Genomic DNA, 23,090 nt, shown 5'->3' on the forward strand with positions numbered 1-23,090 from the left:
GACGGGGAAAATCTTTTTAGTAGGGCCAGCAGTGACAAGACAAGGGGTAATGGTTTTAAACTAAACCAGGGTAGGTTTAGACTGGATATAAGGAAGAAATTCTTTACAATGAGGGTGGTGAAACCCTGGCAGGGGTTGCCCAGAGAGGTAGTGGAGGCCCCATCCCTGGAAACATTCAAGGTCAGGATGGATGGGGCTGTGAGCAACCTGATCTAGTTAGTGGTGTCCCTGCTCCTGCAGGGGTGTTGGACTGGGTGACCTCTAGGGGTCCCTTCCAACCCAAAACATTCTGTGATTCTATGATTCTATGATCTTGGGTTTCCTGCTCCAAGGGTTCTTTATGCCATCATTTTCTATCCACTTTTATTACCGCTCCAGATCTTATATCTCCTAAGCACCAGCTATTAATTTTATACTAAACTATAAAGGATTAAAATTCTAGCACCTTTCTTAGAACTGAATCAGCGCTCAATGTTTGTTGGAAGTAATCTGGGAACTCAAAACTTGGTTTTGTCCCCCCAAAATGCCCTAAATGTGCTTGTGGCAAATGAGAACATGGATCTGGCCCTTCTTTAACTAAGAAAAGCGTTCATTGAAGGTTTTCCTTATCATTGGCAAAAGCTGTCTTCAACCGTTGAGTGTGACCTGTGGCTGGGGAAGGTCACGGGCATCACACATGAGAATTGTGCGATTAAATCTGCATGTGGGTGCTGTCTGTCTGTGCAGACACCAAGCTGCATTGCCAGAGGCCTCCCTCTGCCCCCTGCGCAGGAGCATCAGGGATGTGTGTGCTCAGCAACATGTATGTGCCGTGTCTTATTATTTTCATCTCAACCACACCTCCCTAGTTTGCAAATGTCTTTTCTGGCTTTGTCAAACATGTTATGAAAGCCAAAACAACATCCACTCGTCTGAGTTACTCACTGAAGAAAGTTTGGTTTGGCAAGGTCAGCTCATGATGAATCCATGCTGTTATTTTATACTCTACTGATTACAAAATGACTGGTAAATAATTTGCTCCATTATGTTCCTGGATATCTAAATTAGGCTTATTGACCTTTAGATCCCTAGATCCTCATGGATGAGATGGCTGATTTTTACCTCATTACACTACCCCTTTCCTCTTGTGAGTGACTGAGAAATCAGTTCTTGTGGTGTGGGTTACGACAGAAGGGAATAGATTTCTAGACCCATTACTCATAGTAAATGGACTTTTTTAGGAGTGGGGGTAACAGGTCTACCAATGTCCTTAATGGTAACAACAATGGATTAGCTATTGCATTATAAACATTCTTACTTGGACCTATGCTAATTATTTAAGAGCGCAGTAAGTCATGCTCCTGTGCTCACATCTATGTCCTGGCATTGCTTAATTTACTACTAGAGACGTAGTCAAATGAGAGGGCAGCACATCATGGAGCAAAAAAGAGGTGGAGATGGATGAGAAAAAAACAACACGAACAATAAGGAAGAATTGTGAAACCAGGCTTTCAACCTTTCAAAGAAGAAGAAATGCCACCAAAATGAATGAGTCAGAAACGTGTGGTTGTGCTGGTTTTGTCTGGGATAGAGTTGATTTTCTTCACAGTAGCTCGTACTGGACTATGTTTTGGATTTCTGCTGGAAACAGTGTTGATAGTTTTTGTTTCTGCTGAGCAGGGCTGACACAGAGTCAGGGCCTTTTCTGTTCCTCCCCCCGCCCCACCAGCGAGGAGGCTGGGGGGGCACAAGAAGCTGGGAGGGGGCACAGCTGGGACAGCTGACCCCAACCGACCACAGGGATATCCCACACCATATGATGTCATGCTTGGCTTATAGAGCTGGGGGAAGAAGAAGGAAGGGAGGGACGTTGGGAGTGATGGCGTTTGTCTTCCCAAGTCACCGTTACGCATGATGGAGCCCTGCTGTCCTGGGGATGGCTGAGCACCCGCCTGCCCCTGGGAAGTAGGGAATGAATTGCTTGTTTTTCTTTGCCTGCACACACACTTTTGCTTTCCCTCTTAAACTGTCTTTATCTCAACCCCTGAGTTTTCTCACTCTTCCAATTCTCTCCCCCATCCCGCTGTGGGGGGAGTGAGCAAGTGGCTGTGTGGAGCTGAGTTGCCGGCTGGGGTTAAACCACACCAGTGTTGAAATTGCCACTGAAATGAATGAGTCAGAAGTGTGTGTTAAAATTATTCTGTGCAAAAGGCTCTGGGACTTGCAATCTTAATTATGACAGCAGCTTCCTTACTAAAGGAGGGTTGGAATGTGAAACCATTGTAAGGTGAGACTAAAACAATATTTAGTCCCTCTGTTTACTGCACAGAAGAGCACTTGCTTCCCAAAGGTCACAGAAGTGAGTATTGCGTGTTATTTATGCTAATGGTCACCTTCTCTGAAAAAGGGTCTGAAGGGAAGTTGTTTGCCTGACTTCTGGTTTTGCCTAGGAAATCTTCAGTTCTCACATGAATTATTTCTGCTTATGCTGCTAAAGAATCAGGCTCCCTTCAAACCTAATGGTGATAAAGCCACAAAGTTGGTGGAAGTGAACTGTATTTCATGGTAATAAGAAAGAAGAAAAATTACAGTGAATTGGTCAATGAAGAATGAGTAATTTAATGATTGATACAGCGAAAGGTGATATTAAAAAAATAGCTTTGGAAGACACCCTTACTTGTTATTTAAAGCAAAGTTTCCAAATGCAGGGACATTTCCCCTTGGCTACCTATTTATTTTTGTGAATTAAGCCCTTTTCTCAGGTAGTCCTTTTCCATTAGAGGGCAGGTTTGGTTAAATGTATTTATGCTAAGTGCAATCTTACATTAGAAGCAGGATCACAAATTTAATTGAAACACATTTTTTTTTTCCTTTTTAAGTGTAAATACAGCTGAGTGTGTTACAGGAAAATGCATGCCAGCAAAAGATACCTATTCTAAACCAGAATAGTTCTAGTGGAAACCGCGCTGCTCTCCTAATTCCTTTTGAGAACTACATATTTCAGGTAATTTTGTTTATTTTCTGGTCCTGTTAACAATAGAATAGTTCAAAAAGTTGGTCAAATTAATACTAGTCCAATGACCAAGGACTATCCACCTACACTAAGAACACATGAAACATTGGAACCACAGAACTTTGTACAATGCTCTTTAGATAACATTCTGGGAAAGAAAGATGTGAGTAGCTAACTTGTTAAATATAGATGATAACCAAATGCCAAATTTAATTTAAGATCTCCGCTATGTTCTAGGCCATTATACAAATAGAATATACACATCCTCTTACAGCTTTTTCTTGTGTGAGTGTCACTGGACTGAAGTTAGTCCATGTGCATATGTGGGAGAGGCAGGGTGGAATCTGGTTTTGTGAAAGAAGTCACTAAGGAAATGGATGTCCAGGAGGGGAAAAGCTGAGCCTGTCATTTCATTTCAGTTTTGCATTGGCAGGAAGCAGGGCAGGGAATTTGATGAAGCAATGGGTTCATCCAGGAGACTTCACCAAGGCAGTAGGTTTAAACATCTTCAAGCTTTCAAAGCTTGGCTGAAAATGAATTGAAACACAAAATAAATCATAAATGGGAAAAGAGAACATTTCCTCTTGAAATAATTTTTCATCAATATTTCTTTTCTCTGTTAGCTCTTTGTTGCCATTTACTCTACAGCAGCATCCAAAACCTGTGACCACACATACAAAATTCTTAGCTCTGTCAGGGAGGTTCCTCATTGAAATTGCAAGGTGTTTTGAAGCTTCCTTCCTTTATATTGCAGCTCATGATGAGAATTAAGTTAATTATGTAACAGAAGTTAGACTTGGAGTTAAGTCTTGCATTATGAGACTCAGCCCATATGTTTTTATTTTCTGTTGGAATTTTTAAAACTCAGATTTGCTACTTGCTTTTATCAAGTGTATCGTTACTGCTACCTGATCAGCCGTCAATGTTTGAAGGAGGAAGAAGAAAAATGATAAAGAAGTCACTTCCTTCCCTGGCATTTCCTAGATTTGAGTATAAGATTTGCCTCTCCTTGGTATGGAGAAGCATATAAAGTGCAGCTGGAAATCTGGAGCTGAGAATTCTGTGCTACCATTGGTATAAACATATCTTTGACCTCACTGCAGTCAATGCATCTTTTTACACTAGGAAGTACTCACGAGAGTTTCCATATGGAGACCCACACTTCATCTTTAATGAAGGTATCTAAGCTGTATGAATATCTTGATCCATGAAGTGGAGGTTATCTGCATCCCAATGTATACTGACTGCTGTCTAACATTTTCCCACCCTTATCACAGCCTTCTTCTCTGATTTCACTCCACAAGTTGTCCCATATAGGTAAAGCACCTAGCATGCTGAAGTGTGGTTCTGTAATATTGCTTTTGGCCTGGTATTTGAATAAATAATGTCAACAACTTTTCATTTGCATAAATTAATGGAGTTTTTTTTAAGCATTGACTTTACCTGAGTCACAATTAAAATGCCTAAAACTTACTGCATAATCCGTTCTCACAAGCATTAGGGCAATCACCACAGGGTTTTCCTTTTTTGTAGGGTGTCTTAAGTGAATTTATGATATTCCCCCTGAAACATCAACATTATCAACATAAGATATAAAGTCACTATAACATATCTGAGAATAAAACTTAGTCATACGGATGCATACATATATTAATTTACATTCAGTCTTTGGTTATATGTCAAAAAATTATGTATGTGTTGGGTTTCTCTGGAAAGGTTTTGGTAGTGGGGTGTGGGTGGAATTTGCAGGGGCAGGTTCTGTGAGAAGAAGCATGGTAGCATGGTAGCGCCTCTGTGATAAAATATTTAAGAAAGGTGGGGGGGGGGAAAACAAACTGTGTCAAACAGCAGCCAGAAAGAGGAGTGAGAACACGTGAGAGGAGCAGCCCTGCAGCCCCCAGGCCAGTGCAGCAGGGGGGCAGGAGGAGCTCCAGGTGCCGGAGCAGAGATTCCCCTCAGTCCCTGGGGCAGCCCATGGTGGGGCAGGCTGTGCCCCTGCAGCCCAGGGACTGGCCGGGCTGGTGACCCCACGGGGACCCACGCTGGAGCCGTCTGCTCCTGAGGGACTGCACCCCGTGGGAGGGATGGACCCATGCTGCAGCAGTTGGTGAAGAACTGCAGCCCGTGGGAAGGACCCACGCTGGAGAAGTTTGTTAAGGACTGTCTGCTGTGGGTGGAAGCCCATGCTAGAGCATGAGAAGAACATAAGGAGGAAGGAGCGGCAGAGACAGCGTGTGATGAACTGTCCCCAACCCCATTCCCCATCCCCCTGTGTTCCTGAGGGGGGAGGAGGTAGAGAAATCATGAGTTAAGCTGAGCTTAGGAAGAAGGGATGGGTGGGCAGAAGGTGGCTTTAGGTTTAGTTTTTGTTTCTCATTATCCTACTCTGTTTGACTGGCAATAAAATGAATTTCCCCAGGTTGAGTCTGATTTGCCTCTGATGGTAACTGGTGAGTGATCTCTCTGTTGTTATCTTGACCCATGAACTTTTTGTCATATTTTTTTCTCCCCCTGTCCTCTTGAGGAGGCGGAGTGATAGAGCGACTTAGTGGGCTATTGGCAGTCAGCCAAGGTCAACCCACCTCAATATATTACAACGTGAATGTGAAAATTAATTTTAGGCAGTTTATGAAATCATCACTCTGTCTTAAAATTCCCATTAAAGTTTTTGGTATTAATTACAGTCTTCACTGTACTGTTTGTATTGATATGCCTTTCTGAACTAAGATTTCAAGTAGAATGTAGAAAATATTTGTGATTTAATATTATGAAAAGTAGGAATTTTAGGCAACTGATATTTAATCTGAAAATCAGTGTCACTTTTATGTGTTTTTTGCTTTTGCTTGTTTGGTAATTCTTTTGATGAGTATTTTTCTGTCTTTTCATATTCCTAATACACTCCTCAAACCTGTTCCCCAGCTATGGGTCATGTGTCCTATTACAAATTTCTCCTGACTAGTTTTGATAATGTAATAAGAAGTTCCAGAATCAGAATCAATACATACGCAGGGCAGTAGTGGCAGACATAAAAGTACTGGTATTTACTGTTGGGACAGTAAGCGACAGCACATCCAATTTGATCAGAATTGTGCCAAACCACCTGTAGGTAAAAGAATAAAAATTATGGGAGAATGAAAAATATACATTTGAGAATCATTTAAGTACAGTATGCATTACAGAAACATTTGCAACCAAGTTAAGTTGTTTTATTTACCCTTTATAATAAAATATAAGTTCCACCTTGCTGGAAAAACATGTTTTTCCCTGCTTTCACCCCTGAACCAAAGAACATTTAAGGTATAATGATAATAATTTATCACACATATATGAAACATTCGACTTAAAATGTCTTGACTATATATGTTTTCATTCTATTAAAACTGTCGAAGAAGACGTAGGAATCATGATGCAAAATTTTGCATCCTGTATTGCGTGCAGGTGCACAGAGGAGGTTATCGTAAGGCATTGTCCAACTGGAAACTCTCTGAGTCAATGGAACTCTGTAAACTGTAACAAGCCTATTTATATTTCCTTCCTGATACTTTAATTACCCTATTCTAGTGTCTGAGCAATTTTCAGATGTTAAACAAATAAGTTTCTTTCCTTTGTTTCTTCCTGAAGTTTTGAAATACCAGTATCTTTACTCTTTACTCCATAAAGACATTTAGCCTATAATTTTCATTTTAATTCTGTTACTTTGCAAGTTTTCATCTTGTTCTGTCACAATAACCTCATGTCTCCATTGAACTTATCCCCTTTAAAGATAAGAGGGTAAAAGTTGCTCAGCTAACATACAGATATTTATTTATTTGGTTTGAAATATAAAGAAGTTGCATCTACCTGAGTGTAATGGCCAGTCACAGCACCTTGTGGTTTTGCTCCAGTTCCGTATTCAAAATTTTTCACCTCATCGTACCAGGCCTGAATAACGTTTGACCATGGGAAAGGGCCGGATGACATGAAGAGATTTTCACCACAATTTACCGCTGAAAAGAGAAAGGTACTGACAAATGCTTAAAAGACACACATGTGAGAAAAAGATAATAAAAAGTGGTATGAATTCCATGGAAGTTCGCATCCAGACAGGACAGCGGGGTGGTTTCTTTCTCCAGTTCAGTGACATCACCCTTTGTCAATATTGAAGTTGTCATTTGACCAGTTTGCAGCATGGCCAGCCTGTTTGCCTGGAAGTTGTTGACAGACCTTCTGCGTATCTGCAGATACACCTGCACATGTGCACCACAGATTCAATACTGTAATTTTGCTATTTGAAAGTTAGCAACCTAGTCATTAATCAGCTCACGACTCAGTAATCTGGGGAAAATCTCAGTAATTCAAAGCTTACTTCTGGTACACAAGAAGGAGTCTACACTGTCTTCACCTACTGTTTTTATTCACGTCCAACCCTACTGCATACATATTAGTTCTCATCTGGAATTTGCCTTAGCAAGAGCCAGAGGATTTGGGTTTTAGGCAGAAAGTGTGGGGACTGAAGAACAGTCCACATCTTATATACGGTGTAGACAGCAGTCAGTCAACATGACAATGGGCACTGGTCATGGCTAATGTTAGCAGAGTATAGCTGTAACTTCAGTATGCAATGACTGAATTGTTTATATGAGCCTCCAAGATAGCTATGGGTTACAAGCTGCCAGGGGATTTAAAAGCTGTGAATCTTGTCTTTAAAATTATGCTTAGCACCACCAGCTGGTTTTGGACCTTCATGCTTTGCCCCTTCCTTCCCAGACGGTTTTATCCAGCACGTTGAAGTTTGTTCCTGCAGTAAACTGGGTCTAGATTCTCTTCTTTCTTGTGGATATTTTGAGAGAATATGTTTTCTCACTATGATCTTTTTCCACTTACTGAATAAAATGGGATATACCTGTGTAAAACATGCGGTTGAGATGAGAATGGGATTGAATTTTTCTCACTTACTGGACAGATTTATATCTAGAATTTTGCCTTTGTCCCATGCACCAACAAAATCACATTGAATATAAATGGCATCTCAAAAAAAAACCTAAACAAAAACCAAACCAGTCACATCAATAACATGTATGACATTATTCGGTTAGCACTCATGCTTCACTTACAGGTTTTCCTCTTTTCAGGAGGACTGTGATTTAAAGTACATTGATTGGCCCAGTTTTGAGCATTTGTTGCAGCTGGAGGAGACCATTTCTGAAATAAAAGAAGAAAATATTATTCATTCAGACACATACCAATGAATAACTCCTCGTGAAGGAACATCATTTGTAAATTACACTTCAGATCATTAAAAAATCATATACAAAAGCCTGTTCTTTTCCTTTTTTGGGGGTAGGGGAGTAGGAACAAAGTTACTATGTACCCGGAAGAATAGAAACTGTGAAGATTGATGAAGAATGCATCAGAAAGAAGTAACAATGCCATGGCTCCTCCTTTTTATTTTCTTTTTCATCCAAAAGAAAGAGACATTATTGTTCACAGACCACAAAATTTTCCAGACTTATATTTCCCCCTGCCCAGTTTTATGTTTCTCTTGGTGTTGGCCATGCTCAATCCTTAGAAAAGATCTGGAGGGTGAATTTGTGGCTAAATAAAATAATGTGACTTGCATACAGTTCTATATCTCTCAGAGGGTCAACTACTCATTGAAAATAGATTTACAGCAGGCAACTTACCATCTTCATCATATTGCTGGCAGTTGGGCTTACTCCTCTCCGGAGGGTATTATGCTTGTCAACAATCAGATTCTGCTGGTCTGCTTTGCTGGTTGACAGAGCATTGAAACCTTCAGGTACCTAAATTGAAAGAAAGTGTTATATTTTTTTTTATTTGAATGTAACTAAATCCTGAATCCTGTCTAGGAAATATTAACATACCAAAATACTAATATCAACCCAGGAGATGATCCTTGTGATGGAGGAGGTACATACACTTTGTCTCCTAAGTGTATCTAGGGGTGCTTCCATACAGAGTAGCACTTTAAGTGGTTCCACAGTATAGGGCTTAACAGTAATAACACTGGTTCCTGCGTCATACCTGCCAACCCTCTGGGGATGGCTGAGGTATCCCGAAACTTCTCATGTGCCTGTAAACTCTTAAATTTAGGCAAATGAATCAGATTTAATGTACTGTTACTATAATTTCCTTCACGAGGTTTTGAGGAAACAGGATCTAAAAATCAGCTGAAGACATGAATGTGCTTATGATGTGTTCCCCTTCTTCAGTATTAAACATGCCTGTCAATGCTTTTTTATTGAAGGAACCTGTTGTTTAATCACAGGATCATCACAGACCTCTTGAGGTACTTCCTCAGGACATCCCACTGAACAAAAAAATGTGGCTACGTTTTTCATGCTATAGATTTTCTTCCACTCCTGCCCTAAGTGATAGCACTTCTTAAATTTTTCATGTGTTTTCTAATTAAAAATTAGCCATGTGAAGAACTCAGTCTCCTCTTTATAACCATTCTAACTAGTCTTCTAGGCTGCAGCATGGAGAGCAGAAATTGAAGAATTAGGGGGCAATGTAGTCAGGCGTTATGTCACATTAACGTTTTTGAAGTAGCAAACTTCAAACTTCAGACTAACTATGGGTTGGGAGGAACCACTCTAAGTGTGTGTTGAGTATGTTAGTTCATTTAGCTGGTTGAGGGCAATCCATGATACGCATTGAGAGGATGGGACTGTGAGCAAAGAGAGAGGCATATAGCTCAGGATCTGTAGGGCAAGAAGGGGAGGGAGTTAGGTAACTGCTGCCTGTAAAAGTGTGGGGAATTAACGAGAAGAGGGCTGGATTTGTGGGAGATCCAGATTACTGGATCTGTGCATGGGAGCTTCTGGAAAATACAGTTCTCTCTGACACAACTCATAAGTAACAGTGAGCCTATGGATGGTTTAGTGTGCAAGTGTGGAGTCAGTCTGCTGCTTTGAAATGAAAGACTTCAAAGATAAATGCTTTCCAGACCCTAGATATCTAATCAGACTCTTTCTGCATATGATCCATGTGCATAGGGAAAAACCATATTCAGTCAGAGCACGAGTGCCTCAGGTCCAGTCCAGATTTTCTGAGTACAAAGTGTGGATCCTACCTGTCCAGTGGACAGAGGGAGCACAGCTGCCAGACACAGGAACACCAATGGCAAAATCATCTCTGAAAAGGGGAGAATGAGGATTTAATTTATTTTTTACAGAGATTTCATTTCTCTGAATACATAATTCATCTTTCTTCTGTGTATTTCCTGGCTTCTTCTCAAGTAGCCAGGTAATGTTTTCTTTCTCTCCTTCTTCTCACCTCCTCCCATTTTAGAAGCAAAAAAAAAAAAAAATTCTTCCTCCCCTCCACCCCGCATTTCCAAATGTTTATGAATCAACTGCTTTGTATGTCTCTTACTTCCTGCTGTAATCCTGGCTGAATACCGTCACCCGAATTCTCAGTACAGGAGGACATTTGTGCTTCCCTTCCTGTAGGAAGCCTTCTGCTCATTGCCACGCTGAGGAACGGCTGAAGTGGGACGCTGCTTTTAGCTTGTTTCTGTATCTGCGTGAGTCCGAAACATTCCCTACTCCCTATCGCCTGCTTTGAATGGTCTGTATTGGTTGAAAGGGGTGTTAGACACTCAGCCCCTGTGAGACCTCTACGCTTAGGTGTCCAAGTCTAGATTTAAATGCCTTACTTAATGACCAGCACTGTGAAGCCTTGCATGTAAGCTGGGACAGAACTGCGTGGACCAGAAATGGACCAATACTGGCTTCCTGGGGAAGACTTGTTTCAGAAAGCTTTTTTTGTTTTTTTGGTTTTTTTTAAAGACAGCTCTTGCTTATATTACAGGTAGTGTGAAATGGCAGCAAAACCGAGAGCCTTCTTTCTAGCTGAAGAAGCAACCACTAGGCTCTGGACTCCAAGACTCTACTTGCTTAGGAGGCTCAAAGCACCATACCATCCCACTGCAGTGATCCAGGAGGTAAATGGTCACTTCAAACTTCTGGTGTCTGATTGCAATCAGTAATAGGAGTTACATTCAGCTTTTTTTCTGCTTAGGTACCTTGGGCAGGCAAGCAGGTGACTAGAGTGGAATTTACTTATTTTGGCATTTTTCCCAGCCTCCCACTCCAAGGGAATTTATGGGCATGTTGCCACAGAGTTACATTATTAGCTTAACTTCTTATTTGTTTTTGAGGGGCTGCTGGTTTTCGTTTTAATTTATTCTTGGGGAAAGGCCAATAGGATTTGCTGATCTTTCCATGTTCAGCAAAACCCTTTTACCTCAAGGCAACCAGTTTATATAAAACACAAGGTGCTCCAGCTCATGGAGAACATGTGGGTAAGAAAAACTACCCTTTTCCAAATGATACAGCCAGGCCCCTTTTCCTTGCCAGCTTGCTTACATTGCACTGGAGGTGACCCACGCTCCCCAGCCTGTAGGCAGGGATGCTGCTCCAGCTCTGCTAAAGAGTAATGCCCGTTGAAGTGGACTGTGACTATGGGCAGCTGTAGCTCAGAGGCCAAAAAAATGGACAGACTGGCTACATCTGTACAATTAAACTCTCAAAGCCTTCAAAATAGGGTGGCTTATTCCAAGGACTTGTAGCTGAGGAAAGATCTAGTTGATCCGGGGGAAAAATATACTGGTAATTAATAATATAACGCATTGATTTCCTGTTCTTGGTATTGCCTTATGCCACTTATGTTTAATTTTGACATCACCTATGCCTCTTTGAAGTGCTTTGGGATCACAGAAGTTTTCTCTTATTAAATTTTCTACTACTTGTTTCTCAGAGCCATTACAAAACTTTGCAGTGTATATGACCTAGGTCTTGAGCAATAAAAGATAATACTCCCAATAACATGAAAAATTATTATTTTCACTTAATTTCTAACTAGAAAGTAAACAGAGGTGGAGGTTATTTTTAGCTGTCCTCAAGTTACAAGCAAAAATATGTCTTCTGAGTGCAAAATGTGATGATATGCAAATAGAAAACAACACTTTTTGCACCTAAAACATGTAAAAACAAAATCTCTGTTTCAAAGGAAAAAAAAGCTTTTCAGTGAAATTGTGAAGCTTTCTATTTTGCAAACCAAACTGAAGAAGCTAACTTAAAGACATGAGCAAAGTACTCATTGACTGTAATATTTTCTATGAATTAACTTACAATTATATATAATTGGTAATTTAATACACGATACAAGTTTCAGAATGCCATTGGAATGTTTTTTAAGACCCAGTGGGTTTCCTGCTCCAAGATATTAACATACTTTTGGCAATCCCACTGATTTCAACCAAATGCTTACAGTTTATGAGATGTAAATTTAATTGCTCTGCATTAATTTCTAGGCACTGGTCCTAAAATCAGTCTCTCTGTCCCCCTCCCCTGTTCCCCCTCAATCAAACATAAATCAGGATATGTGCCAAGTCTTACTGACTTTTCTGCAACTCCATCTGTGTACAGGGATCTGCCACTGAAAGATGGTGCTTTAGCATCCCTAGTTCATATGAGTTTAACTTGTGTGAATATGTTTTTCCTAGCCCTCCTCCTAAAAAAATAAAAAGCGTATCCTAAATTATTCATACAATTGAATATCTATTACAAAAGAACATTCCCATTAGTTTTTATTATCCTTGAAAAACACCTGGGATGGAATAGCCTTAGCTGTGATTTTACCTGTACAACATTATTGTCCTACTTAGCAGCCACCTTGCACAAGAGTGGCAAATTGCACAAGAAGGTAATTTCCCCACTCTGAAAACAAGTGGTGATAGCTACATACAGCAATAGAATATACTGAACTGAATATATATCCATTTCAATATGTTCAGTCTGTCTCTTCCTCTATGTACGTATAATCTGCCAAGATACTGTTTTCTTGCATAGGGCTTTTCATCTGGTTTTGATTGTTCATCAATTTTCTCTCCCTTTTTTTGCAGCTCATGCTACAGCATAGCTTATGTAATCCTTATTTTTCACTGAATAAAAGCCTCTTTCTGTGACTGTCCTAAATTGTTCAAGAAGTCTTCTGACAATAGGTTGCATTTTAACACATAAAAAAATTGCAATACTTTGAACAAGAAAAAATTAATCTAAAAGCTACCTTTTGTTTCCAGGAAGATCAGAAGTTTCTTCCGTCCTTCTTCAGCTGGTTGTGGAAGTGACCAACGTTCTTCACCAAGGGGTAATTTATAGCTCTTCTGTTTCCTGATAGGACAAGGTGACTCAGCGTCACAGGTATTATCAAATTCAGTGACCAGATAGACTAGCTCATTTGTCAAGTGCATGTTCTTCTAAGAAGGAGGTTGTTTGCCTGTGTTCCATTTTTATTTCCTCTTACGTCTTGTATTGGAAGAGACGAAATACTCTGAAATGAGTTTTGCTCATATTGCTCCTTATATGTGAAATTTGCAGTCAATGTGAATGCCAGGTACAAAGGCTCTCTGCTAATGATTGACGCATCCAGTTGTAGCGAGACTTGATCTTAATCTCCAGCAATGAAAATAAACTCAGCTGGCTGCTGACACGTCTCCAGACTGACATTGTGGTAACCAAGATGTATTCTTGCCTATTGATTTTTTCATGGGGGTAAAAAAAGTCTTGGCCCAAGTTCCTGTTCATGCTATGGCTTCTTTGCATCAGTCCTACAGTATAAAAGTCAAAGAAAGAGACAAGGATATTTCTGTAATTGATACTTCTAGCTAGTATTGGATAAAGATTAAAAGATTATTGTGTGCACTAGCGTTAAAACACATATAATAGTATGATTTGACATGGAGTAAGATGAGAATGGATGGAAATACTGCCAGATCAGAAGGGCATTTGTGTACATATCAACAGTTTCTGTCCACATTTAGTCTCAAGTAATTACTGATCAGAGCAGCTCTTATTATCTGCTTTTATCTAAAAAGTTGCTATTTTTCTATTTAAATTCAGGTCTTCCTTCCTCATAGTCACTTGGTTCCTACCCTAGTCATTTGTGAAGTGTGCCTTCAAAACAATCTTTTGCTTTTCATTACCTGAGAAACCAGTGCATTGGCTCTACCAGACAAAATGGTAGTGGTGTGATTTGTTGGTTTGTAATTATGTGGAAAGGAACACACTGTCAGCAAGGCTGTGGTTGACGCCAAATTGCAGGGAGCAGTCAATATCCTGGATAACAAGGCTGCTGTTCAGAGGAATCTCAAAAAGCTGGAGAAGTGGCTTGACAGAAATGATCTGAAAGTAAACAGTTGGGAGACACCAATTGTCTAGGGAGCAGCTCCAACAAAAAGCACTTAAGAATTGTTGTTGGACAAGTTGGAGATGAATAAACAGTGTACCTTTGCAACAGTGAGGGCTAACCAGGTACTGCACCGCATTAGGCACTACATAGTGAGCGTATGGAGAACAGTGATTATACCCACTTTTTCAGCACTTCTGAACTCTGGACTACTGCGTCCAGTTTTGGAGTTCCGAGTACAAGAAAGACATTAACAAACTGGAGTAAGCCTAGCAAAGGGCCACTATGTCAGCAAGGAGAAAGGCAGGGATGGACTCTTTTACAACAAGGACATGAGATAAGGGCCGCAGAATGCAATCCTAATTAGATATAAAGAAAAATAATTTTTACATTGAGGCTTGTTAAGCACTGAAGCAGAGTAGGGAGGTGGTGGATTTTGCATCCTTGGAGATATTCAAAACTGGACAAGGTGCTGAGCGATCTAATCTAACTTTCCAGTTGGGGATGCTTTGAACATGGTGTTAGACTGAATGAGCTTCAGAGGTCTTGTACAACAAAAACTGTTCTAAGGTTGTGGGATTTTTATATTGTTTACACTGGAAAGGCACCAAATGAGACTTGTCTTATTATAGTTGTTGACAGATATGACAATTTAATTAATTACATTGGGAACCTCTAATTGTTGTATGAGAAAGCAAGTGTTACTAACATAATCATTGTAACCATCACTAATGAAGTTGCATTCAGGTGACCAGTGAACCATGGATCCTAAGGTAAAGACTAGATCCTATTATACTCATGTCATTCATCCCGCTGGCTAATACACACTGAGACCTCTTGAATCAGCAATCCTTCAAGTGTAAGAGCCATCCTTAAACCCAAGTGAATGATTCAGATGAACATCCTATCCCGTAATAACATTTCTGTGAATGGAGATTCTGTCATGACACTTCATACATTTTTCCTATAGTTTATTATTTCTGACACAACTTGTGAGTGAACCAACTAGGGAAGGTGTCCCGCTGGACCTGTTGTTTGTGAACAGAGAAGGCAGCCCTGTGGGCAATGTGACTGCTGGAGGAGGCCTGGGGCACAGCGGTCATGAAATGATAGAATTCTGGATTCTTGGAGAAGTAAGGAGGGGGGGCAGCAGAACTGCCACCGTGGACTTCTGGAGGGCAGACTTTGGACTGTGCAGAAGGCTGGTTGACAAAGTCCCTTGGGAGGAGTCCTAAAGGACAAAGGAGCCCAAGGAGGCTGGAGGGTCTTCAAGAAGAAAATCCTGGAGGCACAAGAGCATCCCCATGTGCCAAAAGATGAGCCAGTGGGGAAGAAAACCAATCTGGCTGAACAGAGAGCTTTGGCTGGATCTCAGAAAAAAGAGGAAAGTCTATGAGCTTTGGAAGAAGGGGCAGGCATCTCAGGAGGACTACAAAGATGATGAGTGGTGATGCAGAGAGAAAATCAGAAGGGCTAAAGCTGAACTAGAACTTAAATTGGCCAATTCTGTGAAAGATAATAAAAAATGTTTCTATAAACATATTAACAACAAAAGGAGAGCCAAGGAGAATCTCCATCCTTTATTGGATGCAGGGGGAACCATAGTGGCAAAGGATGAGGATAGGGTTGAGGTACTTAATGCCTTCTTTGCCTCAGTCTTTAACAGTAAGGTCAGCTGTTCTCCAGGTACCCAGCTGCCTGAGCCAGAAGACAGGGATGGAGACCAGAACAAAGCTCCCATGATCCAAGAGGAAATGGTTAGTGACCTGCTCGGCCAATTAGACTTGCACAAGTCCATGGGATCAGATGGCATCCACTCAAGGGTACTGAGGCAACTGGTGGAGGTGCTCACCAAGCTCCTTTCCATCGTCTATCAGCAGTCCTGGATGACTGGGGAAGTTCCACTTGACTGGAGGTTGGCAAATGTAATGCCCATTTGCAAGAAGGGCCAAAGGGAGGATCCGGGGATATATAGGCCTGTCAGTCTGACCTCAGTGCTGGGGAAGGTCATGGAGCAGATCATCGCCGTCACACAGCAGCATGTCCCAGACAACCAGAAGATCAGGCCCAGTCAGCATGGGTTCATGAAAGGCAGGTCCTGCTTGACTGACCTGATCTCCTTCTATGACCAGGTGAACCGCTGGTAGATGAGGGAAAGACTGTGCATGTTGTATACCTGGACCTTAGTAAAACCTTTGACACTGTTTCCCACAGCATTCTGCTTGAGAAGCTGGTGGCTCAGGGCTTAGACAGGCATACTCTTTGCTGGGTAAAAAACTGGCTGGATGGCCAGGCCCAAAGGGTGGTGTCCTGTCTGCCCAGGTCTCTCTGTAAGATGGCTCTCACTTCTGATAGGTTCACCTCACCCCTCAGTTTGGTGTCATCAAGCAAACTTGGTGAGGATGCTTTCAATCCTGTCATCCAGATAATTTATGAAGATGTTGAACAGCGTGAGGCCCAGTATCAATCCTTGGAGGACCACACTTGTGACAGGTGTGCCAGCCTAAATAAAACCCATCAGTCAACAACCTCTGAGTGCAACCTGTTAGCCAATTTCCTACCTGCCTTGCAGCCCACCTATCCAACCTGCACCTTGACAGTTTGTCCAGAAGAAGGCTGGGGGAAACAGTATCAAACATTTTGCTGAAGTCCAGGTAAACAGCATCCACTGCTCTCCCTACTTTGCAGAAAATGTTGTTTTGTTGTAGAAGGTGATCAGGTTAGTCTGATGTGATTTGCCTCAGGTAAATCCATGTGGGCTTTTCCCAGTGACCTCCTTCATTTAGTAAGTAATAGTTTCTAGGAGGACTCATTTCATTACTTCCACAGGAACTGAAGTAAGACTAATGTGCTTGTACTTTTCTGGGTCCTCTTTTGGGCCCTTCCCAGGGGCACTATAGACTCTTTTTTATATAAAGTGCAACTCTACCTCCTCCTCTTCCCTTCCTGTCTTTCTGAAAGAGTTTGTAGCCACCCATTGTGGTCTTCCAGTCATATGAGTTTTCCCACCAAGTTTCTGTGATTATGATATCATAACTCTTGGACTGGACACGGGTCTCCAGTTCCTCCTGTTTTAACTTCTATATAAAGGACTTCCACTAAAGCTTTTCTAGTGGAAGGACAACTGCCTTCTTGTGCACAGGGGACTTGACCCCCCCCAAATTCTGAAAGAAAAATAACTGCTAACATGTATATCAGGGATGATAAAAGGTGGCTATATCAAGTGGTTTAACCTTGACTGTCGAAAACATGCATTGCATAAACACAGGGTTAGAAATTGCCTCTCTGGCTCTAGAGTTTAATCTCCTATTAGAGGCCAATGACACTATATATATTTATTTTCATAAAACACTTCTGGTTTGAATTTCCATGCCTTCCATTTTTAGACTTTAGATCTCATTTATCTTGAATTAAAATTTTCCATCTCACAGAATTCTGTTCTTGCTGGAGGCCATAGTTATCTTGTTCTAAGGATCACAGAGTAGTTGAGGTTGAACAGGACCTCTGGAAACCGTCTAGTTCAATCTCCCTGCTCAGATCAGGGTCACATAGAACAGGCTGCTTTGGGCTGGGTCCAGTTGGGTTTTTAATGCCTCCAGATTTGGAGACTCCACAATCTCTCTGAGCAATCTGTACCAGTGTTTAACAACACTCACTGTAAAAAAGTTTTTTCTCAAGTTTTAATGGAATTTCCTGTATTTCAGTCTGTACTCACTGCCTCTCATCCTTTCCCTGGATACCACTGAGAAGACTCTGGTTCCATCTTCTTTACACACTGTTGTCAGGTATTTGTACATACTGATAAGATCTGCCCTGAGCCTTGTCTTCTCCAGGCCGAACAAACCCAGTTCTCTCAGCCTTTCCTTGTGTGACAGATATTCCAAGCCCTTAATTATCTTAGTGGCCCTTCTCTGGACTTGCTCCAGTATGTCCATATCTCTCTTGTACTGAGAAGCCCAGCAGTGGACCCAGCAATCCAGTTAGTGCTGAATAGAGGGGAAGGATCACCTCCCTTGACCTTGCTGGCAAAGTTCTATCTTCTGCATCCCAGGATGCAGTCGGCCACCTTTGCCACAAAGGTGCATTGTTGGCTCATATTCAACTTGTTATGTAGTAGGACCCCCAGGTCTTTCTCTGCAAATCTTCTTTCCATCCAGCTGGTCCCCAGCATATACTAATGTATGGGGCTATTCTTCCTCAGGGGCATGACTTGGCATTTCCCTTTGCTAAACTTCATGCAGTTCCTGTTGGTCCATTTCTCCATCCTGTTGAGGTTCCTCGGAATAGCAGCACAACCACCTGGTGTATGAGTCACTCCTCTTAGTTTTGTGTCATATGCAAACTTGCTGAGGGTGGACTCTGTCCTATCACCCAGGTGATTAATGAAGACATTTCATATTATTGGCCTCAGTATTGGACCTTGAGAGGAACTCACTGTGAGCTCTCCTCAGTTTACTCTGCACTGTTTTGTTCTCAGGATTCATTTAAGTATTATGCTGAACTGAAATACCTTGTTATCCCTAATCAGAAAATTCAGCATTAGGATTACTGTTAGAAGAAGACCTAAGACAGACATGTATTCTTGAATGTTTAGTAAAAATTGATCTACTAATGTCCTTTCCCCTCTTGCCTTCCCCCCCCCCCCCCCCCCCCCACAATTAACTTCTTTGATGTTATTGAAGCTACTCAGATGCATTTCTCTTGATAACATATGGAGAAAAATGGACACTTCCAAGGTGTGAATCACTTCATCCTGTATTACTTATCAAAAATAGATTATATCCACAAAAGCCTACAAATTTCTGTTTTACTTAATTTTCCCTATAAAGCCTAGAGCAACTAAGTCAGCTGTAGACTTCTATACTGCAGATGTCTAAAGGTTGATGAAATAAATCACATCCACTGAGATCATTCACACAGCAAACGTGATTATCTAAACCTCACTTCTCTAGTAAATCACAGCGACTGTAAGTCTCAGGCATTTACAATGTGTCTGTATGCCTGGCATTGCTAGTATAAATACAATTCCTTATATTTCTTAAAATTGTCTTGCCAGCTCCATCTCATCCTTCATAAGCTACTTGTTTCCATTTTTCATATAAGTAGAACCCCTCTCTGTCTCTTGGCATTTGTCTTTCAGCCACTCTTCAGATTCTGACCATGACTTCCTCAGCCTCTGGTGATGACTTTCACCTTCCCTTTAGATGGTAAATTTTCAGCATCTTTGGTTTTGTTAGGGAGAGTAAGTGGTCGGTAAATGTTTGCAGAGCTACCTCTGGATCTTCTTTGCTTTTTCTTTTGCCTACAAAAGATTTGCCTACCTCTGGATCTTCTTTGCTTTGATGCCTACAAAAAATTTTGGTGCAGTAAGCTAGTTCTAGTCTGTGGATATTGTCTTACAAATAGGTCAAAACCATCTTAGTTTGTCCTTATTATTTCCATTTATCATCCCTGTTTATCTGTACCCCTCCTTTATCTTGTCTTGTAGCTAGCTATACACCCTCTAGGAGGAAAAGTATCCATTTGTTCTTACTTGTACAGCATCTTCTAAAGTAGTTTCTTAGCACAGAACAGGGTACCAGAGGCTATCACAATAAGAAAAAAAAGCACTAATAAACTATATAAAGAATCATACTTCAGCTTCCTCTCACCTGTCTTTAGGTGTCCAGACAATGCATATCTAGCACAAAATAGGTGTCTCAGTCAACCGAGACTACAAGACACCTTTCTCTTTTCCTACATTAGACACCTATCTTAAGTAAATTAGCTTCTGAAAATATTGTTCAGTTCTTGTTGGCTACAAAGAGAACCTGACCTAGTCTAGATGTCACAAAAGCCTCCAAAACCACACTCTTACAAAAGTACTCCTCTGTGTGGGAGGCAGTCTCCAAATATCTAGATGTTCCTAGTTTTGTTCCACTTTGTGACTGTAGAGACAATTAGATGTAGAAAGAATTAGATTTTTTCCAGTGGAGGAAAAAATAATTGTTATCACAGGTTAGCATTAATCTCAGCTAAATTTATCAATTTAAAAATTCATTTTTAGTCTTAAAAGTAGCAGGTAATTTCCAGGTTCATCCTACTTAGAGACCAACCCTGGGTGACATCTCTCTTCACTCATTGAAACAGACACCTGAATTAGAGATGTCAAAACATTTGAGAGAGAAATTCCACCTTCCCAACCACGCAGTCATTTCTGTTCAGTAGTCCTGCATTATGAATGGGTGGAGCTGTCTCATTTTCTGCCCCCTACAAACTGCAAGGCCAAACGCTCATCTGGAGTTTCATGCCTGTTACGCAAATGGAACAGTCAATAAATGCATTGCTCTTAAAGGCCAAAGAGGCCTTCTGGCAGCTTTCCACTGGTATTTTAGGCATAATCAGCCACATTCTTTTCTCATGCTCCATATGATGAAAATGTTCTCAATTATTCGAGCATATCATTTTTTTATTACCCTGAACAAAAGTGTGCTCTTTTCTATGTATCATCTGCCTTTATCTCAGGGAGGTAATTCCTTTGTGAACCGTGTAACCTCAGAACACATGCTCGATAAATATTTTGAGTCCATTATTGAGATTCCAAACTATATTAATAATCCTGAAAGAAACTCGATGCTTCAGCTTTTATTTCTACCTCACTTTTGTGTTTCCCAAGGCCTCGGTTTTACCAGTAAACTGATGGAAATATGTGCCATTAAGCATAACCTTTGGAAAACTGCAGCCTGAAGTCTCCACTAGGTATCTCTAGGAATAGACTGGTTGCAAAGTCAATCACTGAGGCACAGTGCCTCCATCTTAAAGATGATACTGGTTCTTCCAGGAGTCAATGTCTCTTTCTTCCCTCTCCATCCTCCCTAACTTCTATACACAGAGCAAAAAAAACCCAGGCTCTTCTGTAGCTCTTCCCAGAGTACTAAAGCCAGTAACTCTAAGCAAGCATGACTTAGAAGAAAGTTAAACAACTCCTTTATTCAGTAACTTCAGACATCTGCCATAGCAAATGCATTTAACAACACTGCATTTATTTAGAACTATTATGTTTCAAGGATCTACTCTATTAGGCAGTCACACAGAAAAATGCAACTAAAAATGAAATTAAATTTCTATAGTTTGTCTGAAAGAAGTGTTTCCATGTTTAGGGTGAGATGTGCCTTGCCATTATTTTAGTGGTGTAGTAAAGTTCTATTACAATATCATTGTACCATACCATGCTTTTCTATAAGGCCTGATGTAGGTCTTCAGTACAGTTAATTCTCATCATACCCTCTGTTATCAATTCTGATTAAAAACTGCCAAGAAGATCATGTTAGATGTCATGGAAGGCAACATCTGTGATAACAATTTTGGGCCTGGAAAAGATAATAGAAAAGGAACTGTGGATTTTCATAAATGTCTGATATATATTTCTTACCCTTTGTTGAACATGGATCATTTAAGGAAACATATGTTCACGGGTATGCTCCAAAATTCAGTATCTTCACTGAATGCTGCACTGGACTACTGGAGCTCCCATTTCTCTTCTTCCCAAAGGAATTTTTTAGGTGCAGTTTAGCCTTTAGCTTGATCAAACCCTGAGGTGGTCTAAAGCAAGACTCCATTACAGAAATAGCAAAGTCTTGTGTTTAAGACTACTAATGTACTTTATTAAGGAAGTAAAGTTGGTATTAAAAAATAATTCTATCAAGGGATCTGAGTGGAAGAAAATTTTGTTGCAAAACTGTATTTCTGTTTTTCAATATCCTTGTATATGTTTATTTATCTTTCCATGACTCAGAGTAGAGAAGAAAATCCACTGGGCAAGGAGTTGTGTTCACAGTGCAGATGCATTTTGCTCCAGCACCTGTGGTTCCCCAAGCATTGCACATCAGAACAGATCTTCATGTCTTTTGGGCTAACTCAAGACAACCTGCTTGGAAATTCAGTCCTTGTTTCACTGGCTGTGGTGGTATACGTGTTATCACGTAAAATGACCTGAGAACTAACGTGCCACTTCTCCTCTTATGGCCAAAGCCAGTATGTCCAACTCAAACCTGAATCCCAACCTCTTATTTGTTCTTTTTATGTCCTTCATCAATGTGTAGGAGAAAGAGAGGCCTCCAAGAGCCCAAAGAGCTTCTGTGAACCTTTTCAACATCTCTATGAACACACGTAGGCCCTCGATAATGGCGGTGCAGAATTATACCTTGTGGCCTTTCACAGAAAGGGAAAAGCCCCAAATCTTCTTGAACTGCCTCCCACAAAAAGGCCTTGTCTTAATACCATGAGCAGGAAATGTTCAGGCACAAATTTACCACAGTCAGAGACCTTAATAATTATTTCTATGAATAACATACTTGTAGTTTTATTGAGAAACCCCAACATTTTGGGGAGTAATTCCTTTTCCTTCTACAGCTTAAAAAGATGTCCTGCTGTCAAGTACCTGAACATGATTCCAAATGGCTTCTGATGTAATATTGTCTCCATCATCACACTAAATCCTATGCATATAAAGGTAACAAAAGCTGAACTTTTTTTTTTTCAGGCATTCTATGTTAATAGACATATGCCATACAGGAAACTTCACCTATCAACCTACATATCTAAAGAACTGCTGTGCCAAATCTAAATCAAGTGTGATTACAATATAAGAAAGAAATATAGACAATGCTAATAGACAATGCTACTGAATTGTGCGTTTTGTTTCTTTTTAAGAAGTAATTATTTGCAGTCTACACGACATTATAACTGCATTAGTGGCTTACATAGTCACAACCCCTTTCAATTCACTTAAAACCAAAGTTTACTAGGAAAGATGATCAGAAGTTCTGAAGAAAAGAATATTACGAAGACCGTTAAGACCACATTCTGTAAGTCATTTGAGTACCTGAAATGGAATTAATTTAATTAAACACAGGCATCTACATTT

General features: G+C 40.6%; 1 protein-coding gene across 1 annotated transcript; it reads right to left on the minus strand.

Moving 5' to 3' along the window:
• Positions 1-4,455: 4,455 nt before the first annotated feature.
• CRISP2 (cysteine rich secretory protein 2) lies at positions 4,456-13,250 on the minus strand. Its single transcript, XM_009639646.2, has 7 exons — positions 13,067-13,250; positions 10,068-10,129; positions 8,656-8,775; positions 8,086-8,173; positions 6,833-6,978; positions 5,998-6,092; positions 4,456-4,555 (listed from the first exon to the last, which is right to left on the minus strand). The coding sequence occupies exons 1-7, from the start codon at positions 13,248-13,250 to the stop codon at positions 4,456-4,458; spliced, it is 795 nt and encodes a 264-aa protein (XP_009637941.2).
• Positions 13,251-23,090: the final 9,840 nt, after the last annotated feature.

This window comes from Egretta garzetta, unplaced genomic scaffold (genome assembly GCF_000687185.1).
Source record: "Egretta garzetta isolate BGI_Z169 unplaced genomic scaffold, ASM68718v1 scaffold235, whole genome shotgun sequence".
NCBI classification, from domain to species: Eukaryota; Metazoa; Chordata; class Aves; order Pelecaniformes; family Ardeidae; genus Egretta; species Egretta garzetta.

Excerpts from the sequence above, each read along its gene's own strand:
- CRISP2 (XM_009639646.2), bottom strand. The coding sequence starts at position 13,250 with ATGCACTTGACAAATGAGCTAGTCTATCTGGTCACTGAATTTGATAAT. Across the intron at positions 10,130-13,066 it reads GATCTTCCTGGAAACAAAAG|AGATGATTTTGCCATTGGTG; the intron begins GTAGCTTTTAGA and ends TCCCCTTTTCAG. Across the intron at positions 6,979-8,085 it reads TCCTGAAAAGAGGAAAACCT|CGGTAAATTGTGGTGAAAAT; the intron begins GTAAGTGAAGCA and ends TTCTCTTTTCAG.